The sequence below is a fragment of the Bos taurus genome, chromosome 27 (assembly GCF_002263795.3).
Source record: "Bos taurus isolate L1 Dominette 01449 registration number 42190680 breed Hereford chromosome 27, ARS-UCD2.0, whole genome shotgun sequence".
In the NCBI taxonomy this organism is placed as follows: domain Eukaryota; kingdom Metazoa; phylum Chordata; class Mammalia; order Artiodactyla; family Bovidae; genus Bos; species Bos taurus.
The window spans coordinates 34,499,341-34,520,615 of NC_037354.1; the positions used below are offsets into that span (position 1 = coordinate 34,499,341).

At 38.9% G+C, this 21,275-nt stretch overlaps 1 protein-coding gene across 5 annotated transcripts in view; it reads left to right on the top strand.

The window, feature by feature from the left end:
- LOC100847151 (disintegrin and metalloproteinase domain-containing protein 5-like) overlaps nucleotides 1-21,275 on the top strand; it is a 147,975-nt gene that overhangs the window by 73,514 nt on the left and 53,186 nt on the right. For all 5 annotated transcript variants that reach the window (XM_059882369.1, XM_024986449.2, XM_059882366.1 and 2 more), the window contains 3 exons: nucleotides 15,083-15,278; nucleotides 20,342-20,432; nucleotides 21,053-21,272. In XM_059882369.1, coding sequence (XP_059738352.1) covers nucleotides 15,083-15,278; nucleotides 20,342-20,432; nucleotides 21,053-21,272 — 507 coding nt within the window. The remainder of the gene's footprint in view (nucleotides 1-15,082; nucleotides 15,279-20,341; nucleotides 20,433-21,052; nucleotides 21,273-21,275) is intronic.

A 21,275-nucleotide genomic window follows, 5' to 3' on the forward strand; every position in this document is an offset into this window, starting at 1 on the left:
ACACAGTAATTTCTTAACCAGTATCAAAGAAAAATTGGTTCCAGTTAAATGTTACAGCTGAACATCACTTTACTTTACTCATATCCCTAAAAGTAATGTATAGCAATGAAGAACAGAAAAAATAACAACAAAAATATACAGATGAAAGGTCAGTGAACTTTGGATGAAATGGAAGAGTGGTACTATGAGCTGATATGCATTTACGGTGTGTTTGCAGCTTGAAATTGTTCATTCACTCGTTAATTTAGAAAATAGTTTACTCCACACTGTCTTTTGGTGGGTATTGTAGGGAAGAAATCTTCATACAAACAAACATTAAAGATACAGCTTTGTATAATGATAAATGATTTAAAAATAAAGTAAGCTAATAGAATAGACTGACTGAGAGTGTCTTTTAGCCAAGCTAAACAGAAAATGTCACTCTAGGGAGTGACATTTGAGTTAATACATAAATGACAGAAGCTACTCCACGCCCAAGGCCAGGGGCGGCGGCCGGGAGGACCAACCCCACATCCAAGGATCTGTGGCTGCGCAGGTGCAGGAGGGCCTAGAGGAGCTATCCCACATTGAAGGCCAGGAAGGGCGGTGGTGAAGAGATACCCCTCATCCAAGGTAAGGAGCAGTGGCTGCGCTTTGCTAGAGCAGCCGTGAAGAGATACCCCACGCCCAAGGTAAGAGAAGCCCACGTAAGATGGTAGGTGTTGCAAAAGGGCATCAGAGGGCAGACACACTGAAACCGTACTCACAGAAAACTAGTCAATCTAATCACACTAGGACCACAGCCTTGTCTAAGTCAAGGAAACTAAGCCATGCCCGTGGGGCAACCCAAGACGGGCGGGTCATGGTGGAGAGATCTGACAGAATGTGGTCCACTGGAGAAGGAAATGGCAAACCACTTAAGTATTCTTGCCTTGAGAACCCCATGAACAGTATGAAAAGGCAAAATGATAGGATACTGAAAGAGGAACTCCCCAGGTCAGTAGGGGCCCAATATGCTACTGGAGATTAGTGTAGAAATAACTCCAGAAAGAATGAAGGGATGGAGCCAAAGCAAAAACAATACCCAGGTGTGGATGTGACTGGTGATAGAAGCAAGGTCTGATGCTGTAAAGAGCAACATTGCATAGGAACCTGGAATGTCAGGTCCATGAATCAAGGCAAATTGGAAGTGGTCAAACAGATGGCAAGAGTGAATGTCGACATTCTAGGAATCAGCGAACTAAAATGGACTGGAATGGGTGAATTTAACTCAGATGACCATTATATCTACTACTGCTGGCAGGAATCCCTCAGAAGAAATGGAGTAGCCATCATGGTCAACAAAAGAGTCCATAATGCAGTTTTTGGATGCAATCTCAAAAACGACAGAATGATCTCTGTTCGTTTCCAAGGCAAACCATTCAATATCACAGTAATCCAAGTCTATGCCCCAACCAGTAACACTGAAGAAGCAGAAGTTGAACAGTTCTATGAAGAACTACAAGCCCTTTTAGAACTAATACCCCCAAAAGATGTCCTTTTTATTATAGGGGACTGGAATGCAAAAGTAGGAAGTCAAGAAACACCTGGAGTAACAGGAAAATTTGGCCTTGGAATACACAATGAAGCAGGGCAAAGACTAATAGACTTTTTCCAAGAAAATGCACTGGTCATAGCAAACACCCTCTTCCAACAACACAAGAGAAGACTGTACACATGGACATCACCAGATGGTCAACACTGAAATCAGACTGATTATATTCTTTGCAGCCAAAGATGGAGAGCTCTATACAGTCAACAAAAACAAGACCAGGAGCTGACTGTGGCTCAGGTCATGAACTCCTTATTACCAAATTCAGACTTAAATTGAAGAAAGTAGGGAAAACCACTAGACCATTCAGGCATGACCTAAATCAAACCCCTTATGATTATACAGTGGAAGTGAGAAATAGATTTAAGGGCCTAGATCTGATAGATAGAGTGCCTGATGAACTATGGTCTGAGGTTCATGACATTGTACAGGAGACAGGGATCAAGACCATCCCCATGGAAAAGAAATGCAAAAAAGCAAAATGGCTGTCTGGGGAGGCCTTACAAATAGCTGTGAAAAAAAGAGAAGCAAAAAGCAAAGGAGAAAAGGAAAGATATAAGCATCTGAATGCAGAGTTCCAAAGAATAGCAAGGAGAGATAAGAAAGCCTTCCTCATTGATCAATGCAAAGAAATAGAGGAAAACAACAGAATGGGAAAGACTAGAGATCTCTTCAAGAAAATTAGAGATACCAAGGGGACATTTCATGCAAAGATGGTCTCGATAAAGGACAGAAATGGTATGGACCTAACAGAAGCAGAAGATATTAAGAAGAGATGGCAAGAATACACAGAAGAACTGTACAAAAAAGATCTTTATGACCCAGAGAATCACGATGGTGTGATCACTGACCTAGAGCCAGACATCCTGGAATGTGAAGTCAAGTGGGCCTTAGAAAGCATCACTACGAACAAAGCTAGTGGAGATGATGGAATTCCAGTTGAGCTATTTCAAATCCTGAAGGATGATGCTGTGGAAGTGCTGCACTCAATATGACAGCAAATTTGGAAAACTGAGCAGTGGCCACAGGACTGGAAAAGGTCAGTTTTCATTCCAATCCCAAAGAAAGGCAATTCCAAAGAATGCTCAAACTACTGCACAATTGCACTCATCTCACACGCTAGTAAAGTAATGCTCGAAATTCTCCAAGCCAGGCTTCAGCAATACGTGAACCGTGAACTTCCTGATGTTCAAGCTGGTTTTAGAAAAGGCAGAGGAACCAGAGATAAAATTGCCAACATCATCTGGATCATGGAAAAAGCAAGAGAGTTCCAGAAAAACATCTATTTCTGTTTTATTGACTATGCCAAAGCCTTTGACTGTGTGGATCACAATAAACTGTGGAAAATTCTGAAAGAGATGGGAATACCAGACCACCTGATCTGCCTCTTGAGAAATCTGTATGCAGGTCAGGAAGCAACAGTTAGAACTGGACACAGAACAACAGACTGGTTCCAAATAGGAAAAGGAGTCCGTCAAGGCTATATATTATCACCCTGCTTATTTAACTTATATGCAGAGTACATCATGAGAAACACTGGACTGGAAGAAACACAAGCTGAATCAAGATTGCCGGGAGAAATATCAATAACCTCAGATATGCAGATGACACCACCCTTATGGCAGAAAGTGAAGAGGAACTAAAAAGCCTCCTGATGAAAGTGAAAGAGGAGAGTGAAAAAGTTGGCTTAAAACTCAACATTCAGAAAACGAAGATCATGGCATCTGGTCCCATTACTTCATGGGAAATAGATGGGGAAACAGTGGAAACAGTGTCAGACTTTATTTTTTGGGGCTCCAAAATCACTGCAGATGGTGACTGCAGCCATGAAATTAAAAGACGCTTACTCCTTGGAAGGAAAGTTATGACCAACCTAGTTAGCATATTCAAAAACAGAGACATGACTTTGCCAACAAAGGTTCTTCTAGTCAAGGCTATGGTTTTTCCTGTGGTCACGTATGGATGTGAGAATTGGACTGTGAAGAAGGCTGAGCGCTGAAGAATTGATGCTTTTGAACTGTGGTCTTGAGAATCCCTTGGACTGCAAGGAGATCCTACCAGTCCATTCTGAAGGAGATCAGCCCTGGAATTTCTTTGGAGGGAATGATGCTGAAGCTGAAACTCTAGTACTTTGGCCACCTCATGCGAAGAGTTGACTCATTGGAAAAGACTCTGATGCTGGGAGGGATTGGGGACAGGAGGAGAAGGGGACGACAGAGGATGAGATGGCTGGATGGAATCACTGACTCGATGGATGTGAGTCTGAGTGAACTCCGGGAGTTGGTGATGGACAGGGATGCCTGGCGTGCTGCGATTCATGGGGTCGGGAAGAGTTGGACACGACTGAGAGACTGAACTGAACTGATAAATGAGAAAGAGAAGAATTTGTGTAAAAGATTCAAGAAAAAGAAACAATAGAAAGATCTAGAACTGGGAATTCAATAAAGGAATAAAAGTCATCTGTTATACTCTTCAAGTTTAATGATGGATAAGAAAAGAGTGTATTGGTCCTTGTTAATGTGTTTCTCCAGAATTTTTAAGGCATGTTTTTCTGCTCAGTGCCTTTGATTAAAAAACAAAGGTCTAATTAATATTTATTTCCAAAATATGGATTCTTTGTTAGAAACACCGATTCAAATAATAATTATTTAACAAGACTGTTATATGTGTTTCTAAAATGTGGTTGACAAGTCAGATATTTTGTAAACTATCTCGTGTTGTAAAGGCAATGAAACAAATCTCTGGTAAATCACTTTGTACAAATTAAGAATTCATTGAAATATGACTATTTATCACTCGATTTGCTATAGCAGTGTGGTAGGAGATGGCACATTGAACTGAGTCCATGGGACAATCTCAATCTGCGTGGCCATGGTTTTCTGCTCAGTTCTAGTGACAGATTGACTTCAGCTGCCATGTTTCATGTATTATTTCCAGGGAAAACCTTCCTGACAGAAAAAGTACATACACTTTTTGATAAAGCTTTGGTCACCTTAGTAATGTACCAACTATCTTTATTTGTTTTGCTTTTGTCTATCTAGCCTCCCAAACCTTAATGAAGCATTAGCTTATAAGTTTTGCCTCAAGTCCTGTTTTGTGGAGGGCCCCTACTAAGACAGAAGGGGTCAGAGATGTAGACGAGGGCCAGGTTTTATAGGGTCATGGTATGTTACTTATCTATCATTGCTTAACAAGTTAGCCCCAAACTTAAGTTATCCTCACAGTTTCTATGGGTCAGGAATCTGGATGAAGCTTTCTTAGGGCTGGCTCAGGGTCTCCCACAACTATGCTGAAAATAGCAAGGATATAGAAAACATTTACCACACTATCAAGCAACTGGACTAAATTGACACCTACTGAACACTCCACCCAGCAACAGCAGAATATGCATTATTTATAATACTACCTATCTTTGAGGATGGACATGCTAGGCTATAAAACCAGTCTCAGTATACTTCAAAAGTCTGCTGCTGCTGCTGCTAAGTCACATCAGTCATGTCTGACTCTGTGTGGCCCCATAGATGGCAGCCCACCTGGCTCCCCCGTCCCTGGGATTCTCCAGGCAAGAACACTGGAATGGGTTGCCATTTCCTTCTCCAATGCATGAAAGTGAAAAGTGAAAGTGAAGTCGCTCAATCGTGTCCGACTCTTAGCGACCCCATGGACTGCAGCCTACTGGCTCCTCCATCCATAGGATTTTCCAGGCAAGAGTACTGGAGTGGGATGCCATTGCCTTCTCTGTCTGGAATCATACAAAGATTGCCCTCTGATGACAGCAAAATTAAATTAGAAATCAACAAATGAAGGGAATTTAATAAATCCACAAATACTGGAAATTAAAAAACACACATCAATAATCACTGTGTCAAAGAAAAAATAGTATTAAAACATTAGGCATTTTGAACTGAATAAAAAGCAACATATCAAGAGGTGTACAGCTAAACAGTACTTAGAGGGAAAATTTTAGCTTTAAATACTTAAATATATTGAAATATGTAAATATTTAAAGAAACTATTCTATAAGGTTGTATTTTATAAATGTACAAAAAAGAGAGAATTAAATCCAGAGTCAGCATCATGAAAGAAATAATCATGGTTGAGAGGAAATCACTGAAACCAAAGTTGCTTCTTTCAAAAGGAATCAGCAAAAATGGACAAACCTTTATTTAGACCATGAAAAAAAGAGAGGTAACATATCACCAAAATTAGAAATGAAAGAGGAGAATCCATACTGCTCTTACATGATTTAAGATAATTATAAGAAAATATACTAAACTAGTATATCCAAGCAGTAGACAATTTATGTGAAATGGAAAAATTCCTAAGATGCAAATTACCAAAACTGAGTTAAGAAGAGATAGAAATTCTGAATAAGCAAGTGTAAAATTGAATTAGGAACTTAAAATCTTTCCACAAAGTAAAGCCCAGATCCAGATATCTTCACTGGTGAATATTATCAAACATTTAAAGAAGAAATAATAATGTTTGATAACATTGTGTATTGGTGTATGATGTATTGTGTATTGTATGGTGTATTGTGTGGTATACAATACACCACAATCTCTCCTGGAATATGTAAGAGAGAGGAATACTTTAAAACTCATTCTAGATGATGGTGTTACCCTGACACCAATGCCAGATGAAGGCCTCACAAGAAAACTACAGATTAATATTTCTCATGAATACTGATGCAAAAATCCTTTTCAAATTACAAACAGAATCCAGGATCTTGTGAAAAGAATGCCACCATGGCCAAGAGGGATTTATTTCAGTAGTGCACATTGATTTAATTAATGTAGTACACCACATTATTTAAATAAAGGAAAATAAAATAACGATCATTTCAAAATATGCAGAAAAACGACGTAGCAATATAACTAATGGAGCATGCTGTGTATAGGACAGAGAACTGTACTAAATGCACTGTAGCGACCTGAATGGGAAGGAATTCTGAAAGGGAGAGGATATATGTTTGGCTCTTGAGAATCCCTTGGACTGCAAGGGGATCAAACCAGTCAGTCCAAAGGAAATCAATCCTGAATATTCATTGGAAGGACTGATGCTGAAGCTCCAATATTTGGCCACCTAATACAAAGAGCTGACTCATTAGAGAAGACCCTGATGCTGGGAAAGACTGAAGGCAGGAGGAGAAGGGGATGACAGAGGATGAGATGGTTGGATGGCATCACTGACTTGATGGACATGAGTTTGAGCAAGCCCTGGGAGATGCTGAAGGACAAGGAAGCCGGGCGTGCTGCAATCCCTGGGGTTGCAAAGAGACGGACATGATCAAGCGACTGAACAACAACAAATACATATGGCTGATTCATTATGCTGTGCAGTAGAAACAAAATGCAACATTGTAAAACAACTGTGCTCCAGTAAAAATTAATTAAAAATAGAAAATGTAATAACCACTCATTTATAAAATTGTCTTCAAGTTATAAATAGGAAGGAACTTAACCTGACACAGAGCACCTGTGAAATACCTACAGCTAACATCATACTAATATAAAAATTCTGAGTCCTTTCCCCCTAAAATCAAACAAAAAGCAAGAATACAGACTTCCATTACCTCTATTAAATGCTGTACTAGAGACTCCAGACAGTGTAGTCAGGTAAGAAAAAAGAAATAAAAGACATTCAATTTGGAAGGGAAGAAGCACAACTCTCTTTCTCTCTTTGCAGATAACATGATCTTGCATATATATAATAATCCTAAGGAATCCATCAAAAATACACTTTAAAACAATTAAATGAGTTTATAAAAAATCATGAGATACACAGTCACAGTACAAAAATTAATTGAATTTCTATGTAATTGCAATGAACAATCTGAAAATGAAATTAAAATCCCATTCACAGTAGCATAAAAATACTTAGGAATATTCCTTTTTTTTTTTAAAGCAGAGTCTTTTTAAACATTTTATTTATTTATTTGGCTGTGATGGGTTCTAGTTGCAGCACACAGGATCTTCACTCTTCTGTTAAGGCACCCAGACTTTCTAGTTACTCTTTGGCATGTGGGATCTTAGTTTCCTTACCAGGGATAGAAGCCTCATCCCCTGCATTTCAGGGCACATCCTTAACCACTGGACTGCCAGGGAAGTCCCAGAAATACTCTTAACAAAAGAAATGCAAAAGAAATACACTTAAAACATGTGTGAGAAAAAGAAAAAAAATCTAAGTGAGTGATGGAATACTCCATATGAATGGATTGGAAGACTCAGAATTGTTATGATGACAATTCTGTCCTTTCTTAGAGGTCCCCAGTACTGTCTCTAGGTTTAACGAATCAGTAGAAAACTCAAAGGACTCAGCATATAGCATACTCATGACTATTGCTTTATTATTTATTTATTACAAAGGACACAGAGAAAAATCAGTTTTTCATCATGGATTTCCTTCTTCAATGTTTTCTAATTTTCAGTGTGCAGATCTTATATATCCTTAATTAGCATTATTCCTAAGCATTTTATTATTTTTGATGCTATTATAAATAGGATTTTTTTCTTAATTTCTTTTGTAGATCATTTTTACTGTAAAGAAACAATTGATTTTTGTTATGTTGGTTTTGTATCTTGCAACTTTACACAATTCATTTTTATTTAACCGTTTTATGTTTTTCTATATATAGGATGTTGTCATCTGCAAACAGAAATTGTTTGAATGTCATTTATTTCTCTTTCTTGACTCATTGCTCCGACTAGGACTTGCAGTACTAAGTGGAATAGGAGTAGTGAGAGAGGGAGTCCTTGGCTTGTTAGCTGTGGGATTATCTTACGTGGCCCTTATTATGTTGAGGTGCATTCCTTCCTATAGCTAAGTTGATAGTTTTATTATCATGAAAATATATTAACTTTGGTCAGAGTTATTAACAAAGTTATATTAACTTTTTCTGCATCTATTGAGATGATCATGTTATTTAAATACTTCATTCTGTTCATGTAGTATATTGCATTTATTGATTCATGTATGTTCAAGTGAACTTGGATCCCAGGGCTAAATTTCATTTGATGACGGCATATGAACATTTTAATGTGCCATTGAATTTGGTTTGCTAGTATTTTGTTGAGAATTTTTGCATCTGTTTTCATTGGCATGAAGTTTTTTTCCCCTTGAGATGTCTTTGCCTGACTTTGTTCTGAGAGTAATTCTGGTCTTGCAAAATGAGTTTGAAAATGTTTTCTTGCATTCAATTTTTTTTAAAGAGATTAGGGAGGATTGGCCTTAATTTTTCTTTAACTGTTTGATAGAATTCAACGGAGAAACTGTCAGATCATCCCAGGCTTTTCTTTCTTGAGAGGTCTTTGATAACTAATTCAGTGTCTTTGCCCATTATAGGTTTGTTCAGATTTCCAACTTTTTCATGATTCAACCTTGGAAGGTTATTTCTAGGTTTCTTTTAGATTATAAAATTTGTTGGTATATAATTATGGTCTCTTATCATCTCTTGTATGTCTGTGATATCTGTTGTAATGCCTCCTCTTTCATTTATAATTTTATGAGTTGTCTCTTTTTTCCCCTGTTAGCCTAGCTAAAAATTTGCCAATTCTATCTTCTCAAAAAGACCAGCTCTTAGTTTTCTTTGATGTATTTTTTTAATTGTTTTTCAAATCTCTATTTTACTTATTTCTGCTCTAATATGTATTATTACCTTCTTTCTGCTAACTCTGAGCTTGGTTGTTTCTTCAAGTTGGAAAGGAGGCTTGATCTGATTTCAGTCTTTTTAAATGTTTTAAGACTTGGCTTTGTCTTATGCTCTATCCTGGAAAATGTTCTACATGTACTTGAAGAGAATGTGTATTCTGGTGCTACTGGATGGAATGTTCTCTGTATGTTTATTAGGCCCGTTAGGTCTGTAATGTTGTTCAAATCTAGTGTTTTGCTATGGATTTTTCTGTTATGGATGATCTAGCCAATATTGAAAGTGTGGTAATGAAGTCACCTATTATTATTACTGTGTTTGTGACTTTCTGTCTTTAGTTCTGTTAATGTTTGCTTTGCATATTTAGGTATTCTAAGGTTGGGTGCATATGTATTTGTAATTGTTATATCCTCTTGATGAATTTATCTCTTTATCATTATATAATAACATTCTGTGTCTCTTGTGACAGTTTTTGACTTAAAATCTATTTTATATGATATTAGTGTGCCCTCTGATATTTTATCTGATTTTATCTGATATTTCATCTGATATTAGTGTGCATCACTGACTCAATGGACATGAGTTTGCGTGAACTCCAGGAGCTGGTGATGGACAGGGAGGCCTGGCGTTCTCCGGTTCATGGGGTTGCAGAGAGTTGGACACGACTGAGTGACTGAACTGAACTGAAGTGTGCCCTCCCTGCTCTCTTTGCCATTTTCATGGACTACTTATTTCCATCCTTTCGCTTTTTGTGTATTTATATCCTGAAGGCTTAAATGAGTTTCTTGTAGGCAGCGTATAGTTGTCTTGTTTTTAGTTCATCTGTTTACTCTGTGTCTTTTGATTGTTGAATATAATTTATTTACTTTCAAACAGCAAAAGAGACACAGATGTATAGAACAGTCTTTTGGACTCTGTGGGAGAGGGCGAGGGTGGGATGATTTGGGAGAGTGGCATTGAAACATGTATATTATCATATGTGAAACGAATCACCAGTCCAGGTTTGATGCATGAGACAGGGTGCTCGGGGCTGGTGCACTGTGATGACCCAGAGGGATGGGATGGGGAGGGAGGAGGGAGGGGGGTTCAGGATGGGGAACACATGTACATCCGTGGTGGATTCATGTCAATGTATGGCAAAACCACTAGAATATTGTAAAGTAATTAGCCTCCAATGAAAAGAAATAAATTTATATTAAAAATGAATAAATAAAAGAAACGCACATAAAAAAGTATTGTTTTAAAGGAAGGATTTGCTGTTGCCATAGTGTTGCTTTCTATACATTTTGTAGTTCTTTTGTCCCATTTTTCCTCTTTTACTGTCTTACTTTGTGATGATTTTTTTTTGTGTGTGTGATGGTATGCTTTGTTTCATTTCTCTTTGTATTTTGTGTTTTGACTAACAGTATTTTCTTTGTGATTATCACAAGACTTATAAAAACATTTTATAGTGATAACAGGCTATTTAAGATAACAGCTTCAATTTCATATAAAATTCTACGCTTTTACTTCTTTCCTCCCACATCTCATGCTATTAATGCTGTTATAACATTTTTTGATAGAGTGCATCCTTGAACAAATTGTTGCAGTTCTAGTTATTTTTAATGCTTTTATTTTTTAACTTTTATATCAGAGTTATAAGTGATTAACATAGCACCACATTATGTATATAGGGCTTCCTAGGTATCTCAGTGGATAAAGAATCCGCTTGCAACACAGGAGATGCAGGAAACATAGGTCTGATCCCTGGGTCAGGAAGATCCCCCTGGAGGAGACCATAGCAACTGATTCCAATATTCTTGCTTGGAAAATCCCACGGACAGAGGAGCCTTGCAGGCCACAGTCCATGGGGGTCACAAAGAGTTGGACACACTGAAGCAACTGAGCATGTGGGCATATTATGTATAGTATTGGAGTATTTGAACTTTACTGAATACTTACTTTTGCCAACGGTTTTTATACTCTTACATGTTTTCATGAAGCTAACTGGCATCTTTTCATTTTGACTTAAAGAACTCTCTTCAGAGAGCATTGTGTATGTGAGAGAGAGAGAGAGAGAGAGAGAGAGTCTAGTGGCAATGAACTTCCTCAGCATTTGTTCTTCTGGTAAAGTTTTTCTCTCTTCTTCATTTGTAAAGGACAGCTTTACTAGATACAGTTTTCTTAGCTGGCAAATGTTTTTCTTTGAAATTACCGCCCCGCTCTTCGTGCTACGAGGCTTCTGTTCAGTAGTCTTACAGTCTTATGTGGCTTCCCTTTTGGTACATCTGTTTCCTTTTCTGTCAGTTTTCTGCCCTTTCTCTTTGCTCCTTTTGGGACTAACATATGCATACAGTGTTTATTTTGATGATGTTCCATAAATACCATAGAGTTTCTTTATTTTTTCTTCTTTGTTCTTCCAGCTGAATAATTTAAAATAATTGTCTATGAGTTCATTGTTTCTTCTGCTTGTTCAACTGTGCTCTTGCAGCTTTTGTGTGAAAATTATCAGTTCACTTTATTCTTAAGATCCAGAATTTATCTTGTTCCTTAAAAAAAAAAAAAAAAATCTCTCTTTGTTTGATGTCTCATTTTGTCCTTGTATTATTTTCCAGATTTTATTTATTTGTCTATCTGTTCTCTCTTATAATTCACTGGACTAACGATGATTAATTTTTCTGTCAGGCAGTTTGTACATCTCCATTTTGGGGTGTCTTCCACAGAGATTTATTTTGTTTCTTTGGTGGTATCTTGTTTCCTTGATTCTTTATGTTCCTTGAAGTCTTGGCATTGCTGTCTTTGCATCTGAAGAAGTCGCCATCTCCTCCTGTGTTAACCAGCTGGCCTTGGGAGACAAGTCAGGCACCAGTCAGCCCAGCTAGAGTTCAGAGCGTCTCTCAGACCTTTCCTGTGGGTGTGTTTACTCCATTCCTCTCACTCCCTCACAGTGGGAAAGATTAGGATTGTATGCTTTCTCTCAGTCTTGCAAAGCCAGTATGAATGTGGAAAGCCTCCCATTTATTTTCCCCAAGGTAGTGCCTTGAAGTGTTCAAAGTTGCGCACCTTCTCTGAGTTAGGAGGTTCCGGCCAGCTGCTGACGTCCCTGTGCACCAAGTTGTTGGGGATTCACGTGCGCCATCTGCTGGAGAGTGTGGGTGCTGGCTGTAGATGGGGTGTGTGGCATGCCTGAGCTGTGTGTCCTCAGGCGAGGCATCCTGTTGGCACGAGCCCGTGAGCCAGTTGTTAGGATGCTGGTTGTTGTGCGCCACACGCTGTTGCTGTGAGCTCCCATCCCTTTTCCCTATTCCTCGGTGTCTCCAGGGCCTTCCCTGGAGGCTCAGTGGTAAAGAATCTGCGTGCCAATGCAGGAGACCCGGCTTCGATCCCTGGGTTTGGAGGATCCCCTGGAGAAGGAAATGGCAGCTCAGTCCAGTATTCTTGCCTGGGAAATCAAGAAACCTGGGAAACAAGGTGTCTCCGGACTATTCAACGGTGCCAGTTCCCTCAGCGTTCTGGGTGGGGCAGGATAAAAGTGGGCCTCATGGCCAGTGTCTCACAAGGCTGGGGAAACCCGGCTCTCACATCACTTTCACTTTCCTCTGTTGGAGAAATCACAGGCCACCTTGGGTGAGAGGTGATGTGGATGAAGTGCAACTGTTCTTCTTACCCACTTCAGTGCATCAACTCGCAGATATTTTTACTCTCCAGGGGACTGGAAATTTTTTTTGGGGGCGGATTCTGTGGCTCCCACAAAGGTGTTCTTATCCATGGTATATAGTCTGAAAAATCACCTATTTCCCCACTCTACTGATACCTCTCTCCTCCTCTTTTCCATTATTGATCATAGTATAGTATTAATTATTCATATTAATGGTAACTTGAAAAATTAATCAAGTTGTTGAAGACAGCTAGTATAGTGATGTAGAGTCATTACTGTGCCCAAAGGGAATACATTTTCTGCCTCAGAAATCAGATTTACATGCCCACAGGGATACCTGAATAACTGCTGGTGAGACTGGGGCAGTGTTTATGATTCTAATTAGTCTCTGAGCCCAATTATGGAAAGGGATATAGCCCAGGCTATGATTTTTCTGATACAGTAATTTTTTTACTATGCAATTAAGACTGGTGTAATGGTCGGAAACAATAAGTTTAACCCACTTATCCCTGGTTCAGTTATATAAAGGGACACACCCCTGTACCCAGATTATACATTTTATGTACAGACTGACAGTCTTGGCCAAGAATAAAAATATATGTAGAACGACAAGAAAAATAAAATAAAAATATTTTAGGAGAAAATGATGTGAAACAAGGAGTCAGAAGGTTTAAAAAATTAAGGTTATTTGGGAATTAAGAGAGCCATGGAAAGAAAAATAAACCCACTTTAATGAAGGAAGCAAGTACAATGATAAATCTTGGTTCAAATAACTTTTGAGGAACTGGGTATTTAAATACTGAAAAAGAAGTTAGGTGAAATAAGCCCTTCTAATAAACCTATGTACTGTATGATTCCAACTATATGACATTCTGGAAAAGGAAAATTCTAGAGACAGTGAGAAGATCAGTAGTTGTCAGGCACGGAGGAAGAGATGAATAGGAAGAGCATGAAGGACGTTAGGGCACTGCAAGTGCTCACTTATCTCCACCTAGCATGTGAAACAGCAGGAAAGAGCTCTAATATACATGGAATTTGAGTGATTATGATGTGTCAGTGCAAGGTCGTCAACTGCAAAAAAACTCATCATGTACTTGGTTGTGTGCAGCAGGGGTTATAAGGAAAATCTCTGTACTTTCTATGCAATAAAGTTTTAATGATAAAAGAAATTAGAAGAAAAGGAAGATTGCCAATTATACACATATGTAAAAAAAAATCTGCATTCTGAAAAAGCAAATAAAATACCTTCTCATTATATTTATATGTGTTTCTTTTAGAAACAATTTCAATTATTGGTTTTGATTTGAATGTTAACTCTGTAAGCTTAGGCAACACAAGTATTGTGTTTTGTCTTCCCACCCATCGCTTGGAGAACTTGTGTCAGATTTGCTGCAGGTAGTGGATACTTGTTGACAATAAGAGAAGTATCCAGAAACTCTCTTTGTGAGGTGTGGCAGTAAATGTTATATAAGCTGGGGCTTCAGTCCACGGATGGAGTCCCAAAGAATCGGACACAACTGAGTGACTGAACAACAACTAGGACCTTGAAGCTGGAAAAATTTTGACTTAGTTGTGTAAGATACTGATGATAGCCATGAGGGTGTTGGGGCTTGGGCTGAATAAAAGGCTTTGCCGTTGGTGGTATTTAGATATTTGTTTGCAAAAGTAGATATGCATAAAGGGTAACCTGAAGCTATGAGCTAATAGTAAGCACTGAAGAGATTAGAGATATATAATTGGACAAGTCATTTTTTATAGTTGTTTTCAATGTGGTATGTAAAACAAACCTTCTCTTGTGTGTCCTTCAAACTTTTTTCTAAATGTTTATGAAGCATATTTATTGTTTTGTGAATGGTTGCTTATTTTCTGCTTATGGATGGCATATGGAGAAGCCGGAGGTTGCACGTGTTGCGTATATTCTTAGTGAGTTGAAAGTAATTTTTATAATCGTTCCTTACCTCTACTTTCTTACTTTTTAATAATTATTGTAGTCTCCTTACCGTTCAGTTTCTCATATCTCACACCATCAACACCCACTCCTTTATGCATAGTAAATTCAATCACCTCAATGTCTGTGCAGCACTTACACGGTTAACATGAAGACGGTTGGCTCATTGCTCTTAGCTACTGGGGTTAAAATGGGTGGAAATTTCAAGCCTGAAGAGAAAGAAAACTACTTGGGTATCATTGATGTATGCTTTTTTCTTATGTTTCTTTTTTTCTCCAGATAAAACCAGTTAATACACCTTGCAGAGAAGCAGCTGATGAATGTGACTTTGTAGAATTTTGTACTGGGAATGAATCAATGTGTGTGCCTGACACTTACGCACGTAATGGAGAGCCTTGCGCGTCGGGTGACGCCTTCTGTTATGACGGACGGTGTAGGTCTACTAACAAACACTGTAGCAGATTAATTGGAGAAGGTAACGACCACAGTTTTCCTTGTAGTTTCTAAATTCTGATTATCCCAAATGGTGTTATTTAATGCTATAAAAAATGTAAGTGTAATTTTAAAATAAGTGTATAGTATGTATGTATGTGCTGAGTTGCTTCGGTTGAGTCTGACTCTTTTTGCGACCCTGTGGACCATATGGATTGAAGGCAGGAGGAGAAGGGGACGACAGAGGATGAGATGGTTAGATGGCATTACCAACTCAATGGACATGAGTTTGGGTAAACTCTGGGAGTTGATGATGGACAGGGAGGCCTGGCATGCCGCACTGGTTCATGGGGTCGCAAAGAGTCGGGCACGACTGAGTGACTGAACTGAACTGAACTGATGGACCATAACCCACCAGGCTCCTCTTTGCATGGGATTCTCCAGGCAAGAATACTGCAGTGGGTTGTCGTGCCCTCTTCCAGGGGATCTTCCCAACCCAGGGATCGAGCCCATGTCTGTTAGATCTAGATGCATTGTGCAGGCAGGTTCTCTACCACCAGCGCCACCTGGGAAGCCCATGCTATGTATAGGCCCAGTGTATATTAATGTTAAAGGAAGTAAAATTTTCTTGATTCTGAGAAAAAGCTTCAGCAGGAGGAAATGGCAACCCACTCCAGTATTCTGGCCAGAGAATCCCATGGACAGAGGAGCCTGGCGGGCTACAGTCCATGGGGTCACAGAGTCGGATATAACTGAAGCAACTTACACACTCACAATGTTTTCCACAGTGGCTCCGCCAATTTACATTCCTGCCGACAGTGTATGAGGATTCCTTTATTCACATTCTCTCCAGTATGTGTTATTCATGTTCTTTTTGATGATAGCCATTCTGACCAGGTGATATTGTTGTTTTATTTGCATTTCTCTCTTTGACATCTATTCATGCACTTGATGGCCATTCACATTTCCCTTTTGGGAAAATGTCTCTTCAGTACTTCTGTCCACTTGAATATTTATTAATCATTACTTTGTTATGTGGTGTCTGCAACAAAAGCAGAACAAGTTTATAGTCAATGACAAATGGTTCAGTTGAAGCAGATCATCGACTGTTAGGTCAGATACAGAAGAGAAACAGCTACCTAGCAAAAGCTGGCTGAAACACAGCTTTGGATCGTATCATTTCTGATGCTTTATCTATTTTCTGTGATATATCAAATTATCCTTCAGAATCATACATGGTTCAGTTTTTTGATGGGTCGGTTCTAAAAACAAAAAATTCATGCTGATTTTCAGAGCTTGAACTGCTGTTTCCTCTGTCAACTGCATCAGTCACAGTTTGATCAGAGAAGCAGAACCCCTAGGAGATACATGGAATGTGGGACTTATGTAGAAGTTTGAGCTTATGATCCACCTCATCAGTTCATTGTTTGACTTCTACTTCAGCTGATTTTTATTTTTCCTCTAAATATTTTCCTAAAAATGTGAAGAGAAACTGCCAAATCACCATGCACTATATTAATACATTCAAGAGAGCAGAGCAACAACATGGTTCAAAATGATCTCTGGACACCAGCTGCAGGATGACTCTTCCAAGCTTTCATTAAAACAGTCATGAAAATTCTGTAAAAGACAAAATGCATAAAATGAAAAATGAAAAGAGGTAAACAAAATGATGACAATATCGGAATGAACTCTATTAAACCTTGAAGTACATGGAATAAGATTGATGAGAATCTTCCTGTTATGGAAGATTAACAAAATGATATGTTAAGTCTGTTAAAATATTCAAAGAGTACAATTTAACTGATCTAAGAAAGTGAAGAGGAACTAAAAAGCCTTTTGTTGAAAGTGAAAGAGGAGAGTGAAAATGTTGTCTTAAAACTCGACATTCAGAAAACGAAGATCATGGCATCTTGTCCCATCACTTCATGGCAAGTAGATGGGGAAACGGTGGAAACAGTGTCAGACTTTATTTTTCTGGGCTCCAAAATCACTGAAGATGGTGATTGTAGCCATGAAATTAAAAGACACTTTACTTACTCCTTGGAAGAAAAGTTATGACCAACCTAGATAGCATATTCAAAAGCAGAGACATTACTTTGCCAACTAAGGTCCATCTAGTCAAGGCTATGGTTTTTCCTGTGGTCATGTATGGATGTGACAGTTGGACTGTGAAGAAGGCTGAGCGCCAAAGAATTGATGCTTTTGAACTGTGGTGTTGGAGAAGACTCTTGAGAGTCCCTTGGACTGCAAGGAGATCCAACCAGTCCATTCTAAAGGAGACCAGCCCTGGGGTTTCTTTGGAAGGAATGATGCTAAAGCTGAAACTCCAGTACTTTGGCCACCTTATGCAAAGAGTTGACTCATTGGAAAAGACTCTGATGCTTGGAGGGATTGGGGGCAGGAGGAGAAGGGGGCGACAAAGGATGAGATGGCTGGATGGCATCACTGACTCGATGGACATGAGTCTGAGTGAACTCCGGGAGTTGGTGATGGACAGGGAGGCCTGGCGTGCTGCGATTCATGGGGTCACAAAGAGTCGGACACGACTGAGCGACTGAACTGAACTGAAGCAAATTTTATTTTTTTGCTTCATGAAGCAGACGATCTCCCCTCTCAGGAGTCCAGAGAACTATGAAACAAGGAAACAGGACTGTGAGCTTGCATAAAAGAAGGCAATCAGGGAATAAAGGAAAAGTATTTAGCTTCCACCAATTGACTGGAATTGCATATCAGACCTTATTTAGAACAAATAAATCATTACAGATTCTTGGCGGTTGGGTTTGGCTGGCTGGATATACTGTGTTTCTGGTCAAGGGGAGTATTTATAGGGCCGTGAAAGTTATCTATGTTTTGGTTTGCTGACCTGGCATCCCACCAGGAATGGCTCCATCTTGGGCCTAGAAATTTATTTCAATAAGTCCTAATATCCCCAGTAGCTCAAATATGGGTTTATTTGTAAATGGAGTCTGTACAGAGACAATCCAGTGAAAGTGAGGTCATTAGACTGGCGCCCTTATAAAAGGGGAAATTTAGGCATTCCACGGAGGGGAAGCAATCTATAAACAAAGTGAGAAGATGGCCAGGTGACTGGAATGACACATCAATAAGCCAAGGAATTCCAGGGATTGCCAGTAAACGTCAGAAGCTAGAAAAGACAAGGAACGTTCTCCTCTAGAGACTTCAGAGAGAGGACAGCCCTGCCCACATCCTAGCTTCCAACTTTAGTCTCAAGAACTGTGAGAAAACAAATTTCTGTTATTTTATGCCACCTAGTTTTTGATGCTTTGTTGCAGCAGCCCCAGGAAACTAATAGGCTAGCAATGCTTCCTCACATGGGATAATTCATAGTATGGTCCTATGACAACTCTCTTTAATGTATTCTTCATCCTAGCTCACCCTCTTCAGGTTGGCGTGTAAACTGTGCTAAAAACTCCCGTGGGCACCCATCGTCTACCTTGAAAATTGCTTCAGATTTGCCTTGTATGTGTTGTTGTTGCTCTTCAGTTGCTCAGTCATGTCCAACACTTTGCAACCCCATGGACTGCAGCACGCCAGGTTTCCCTGTCCTTCATTTTTGAGTTAGCTTAAACTCATGTACATTGAGTCAGGGATGCATTTCATCCTCTGTGCCCCCTTCTCCTCTTGCCCTTAGTCTTTCCCAGCACCAGAGTCTTTTCCAGTGAGTCGGCTCGTCGCATCAGGTGGTCAAACTATTGGAGCTTCAACTTCAGCATCAGGCCTTCCAATGAATATTCAGGGTTGATTTCCTTTAGGATTGACTGGCTTGATCTCCTAGCTGTCCAAGGGACTCTCAAGACTCTTCTCCAGCACAATAGTTCAAAAGCATCAGTTCTTCAGCGCTCAACCTTCTTATGGTTCAGCTCTCACATCCACACATGACTACTAGAAGAACCATAGCTTTGGCCATATGGACCTTTGTTGGCAACGTGATGTCTCTGTATTTTTTTTTTTTAATATGTTGTGTAGGGTTGTCATAGCTTTTCTTCCAAGGATCAACTGTCTTTTAATTTCATGAGTTCAGTCACTCTCCGCAGTGATTTTGGAGCCCAAGAAAATAAAGTCTGGCACTGTTGCCAATTTTCCCCCATCTGTTTACCATGAAGTGATGGGACTGGATGCTAAAATCTTAGATTTTTGAATGTTGAATTTTAAGCCAGCTTTTTCACTGTCCTCTTTCATCTTCATCAAGAGGCTCTTTAGTTCTTATTTGCTTTCTGCTGTTAGAGTGGTGTCATCTGCATATCTGAGGTTATTGATATTTCTCCCTTCAATCTTGATTCCAGCTTCTGCTTCATCCAGTCTGGCATTTCGCATGATGTACTCTGCATATAAGTTAAAATAAGCAGGGTGACAGTATATAGCCTGGATGTACTCCTTTCCCAATTTGGAACCAGTCTGTTGTTCCGTGTCCAGTTCTAACTATTGTTTCTTGACCTGTATACAGGTTTTGCAGGAGGCAGGTAAGGTGGTCTGATATTCCCACCTCTTTCAGAATTTCCGCATTTTGCTGTGATCCACACAGTGAAAGGCTTTAACATAGTCAATGAAGCAGAACTAGATGTTTTTCTGGAATTCTCTTGCTTTTTCTGTGATACAGTGGATGTTGGCAATTTGATCTCTGGTTCCTCTGCCTTTTCTAAATTCAACTTGTACATCTGAAAGTTCTTGGTTCACATACTAGTTTGAAGGATTTTGAATCCTAGTTTGAAGGATTTTGAGCATTACCTTGCTAGTGTGTGAAATGAGAACAATTGTGCGGTAGTTTGAGCATTCTTTGGCATTGCCTTTCTTTGGGATTGGAATGAAAACTGACCTTTTCCAGACCTGTGGCCACTGCTGAGTTTTCCAAATTTGCTGGCATATTGAATGTAGCACTTTCTCAGCATCATCTTTTTAGGATTTAAAATAGTTCAGCTGGAATTCCATCACCTCCATTAACTTTGTTTGTGGTAATGCTTCCTAAGGCCCACTTGAATTCACACAACAGGATATCTGGCTCTAAGTGAGTGATCATACCAACGTGGTTATTCGGGTCATAATAATTCAGTCAACCTTTTCTGTACAATTTCTTTTTTCTTTTAGGGGCTAGAGGTGCTCCATTTGCTTGTTTTGATGAAATAAATGCAAGAGGAGATAGATATGGAAACTGTGGCAGGGGTTTTTGTTTGTTTAGGTATGTATTTAGAAAATTATAATTTTGTTTGGAATATAGCTTGTATATTGCTAAGATTCTGGAATACATGTACAAACTAAGATGCCATTTTATAACAGGTTTTCTCTGTTTTATGATCTGAGCTGAACAATACTACCTACTTCCTACAGATAACATGTGTCCAACAGCTATAATGTTATATCAGTGATCATAAAAATCATGTCTATTGACGGGATGAGGTAGTCATTGTGTGAAGTCCTTTATATATACTTATATTTATACTATGTATTTAAATGTATATTTATATATATCAAATGTTTGTAGTTAGAATCATTTATCCCATTTTACTAATGAAAAATATGGAACACCTGTAATCACTTGCTCAAATTTCAGAAGCTAATATAGAACAGATCAGGGCTGTCAGATTGCAAAAATAGTTCATTTTTCCCTTGCTACATTTCCTCACAAAACACAAAGAGCCACATCATACATGAATTGATATGCTCCTAAAATTTACTTAGAGAAAACATTTGAAATTTGGATTTAAATTATCAAAATACTTTTTAAAGTTAGCTGTATCAGCAATCTACTTTATTTCTGTAAATAATAAGAGTTTTTTTTTTCCTTCTTTATGCTTTTAGTCACACATTGTGCGGAAAATTAGTTTGTGCCTGGCCATATAAAACTTTAGTATCACAACCAAATTTATCTGTGATCTATACGCATGTACAAGATGAAATATGTGCATCAGCATTTCTGAATGCTGAGAAGTTACCTAGAGACACATTTACCACAGTTCAAAAACCTGAAGACAGAGATGAAACATTTGTAGAAGATGGCACTATATGTGGTCCTGAAATGGTA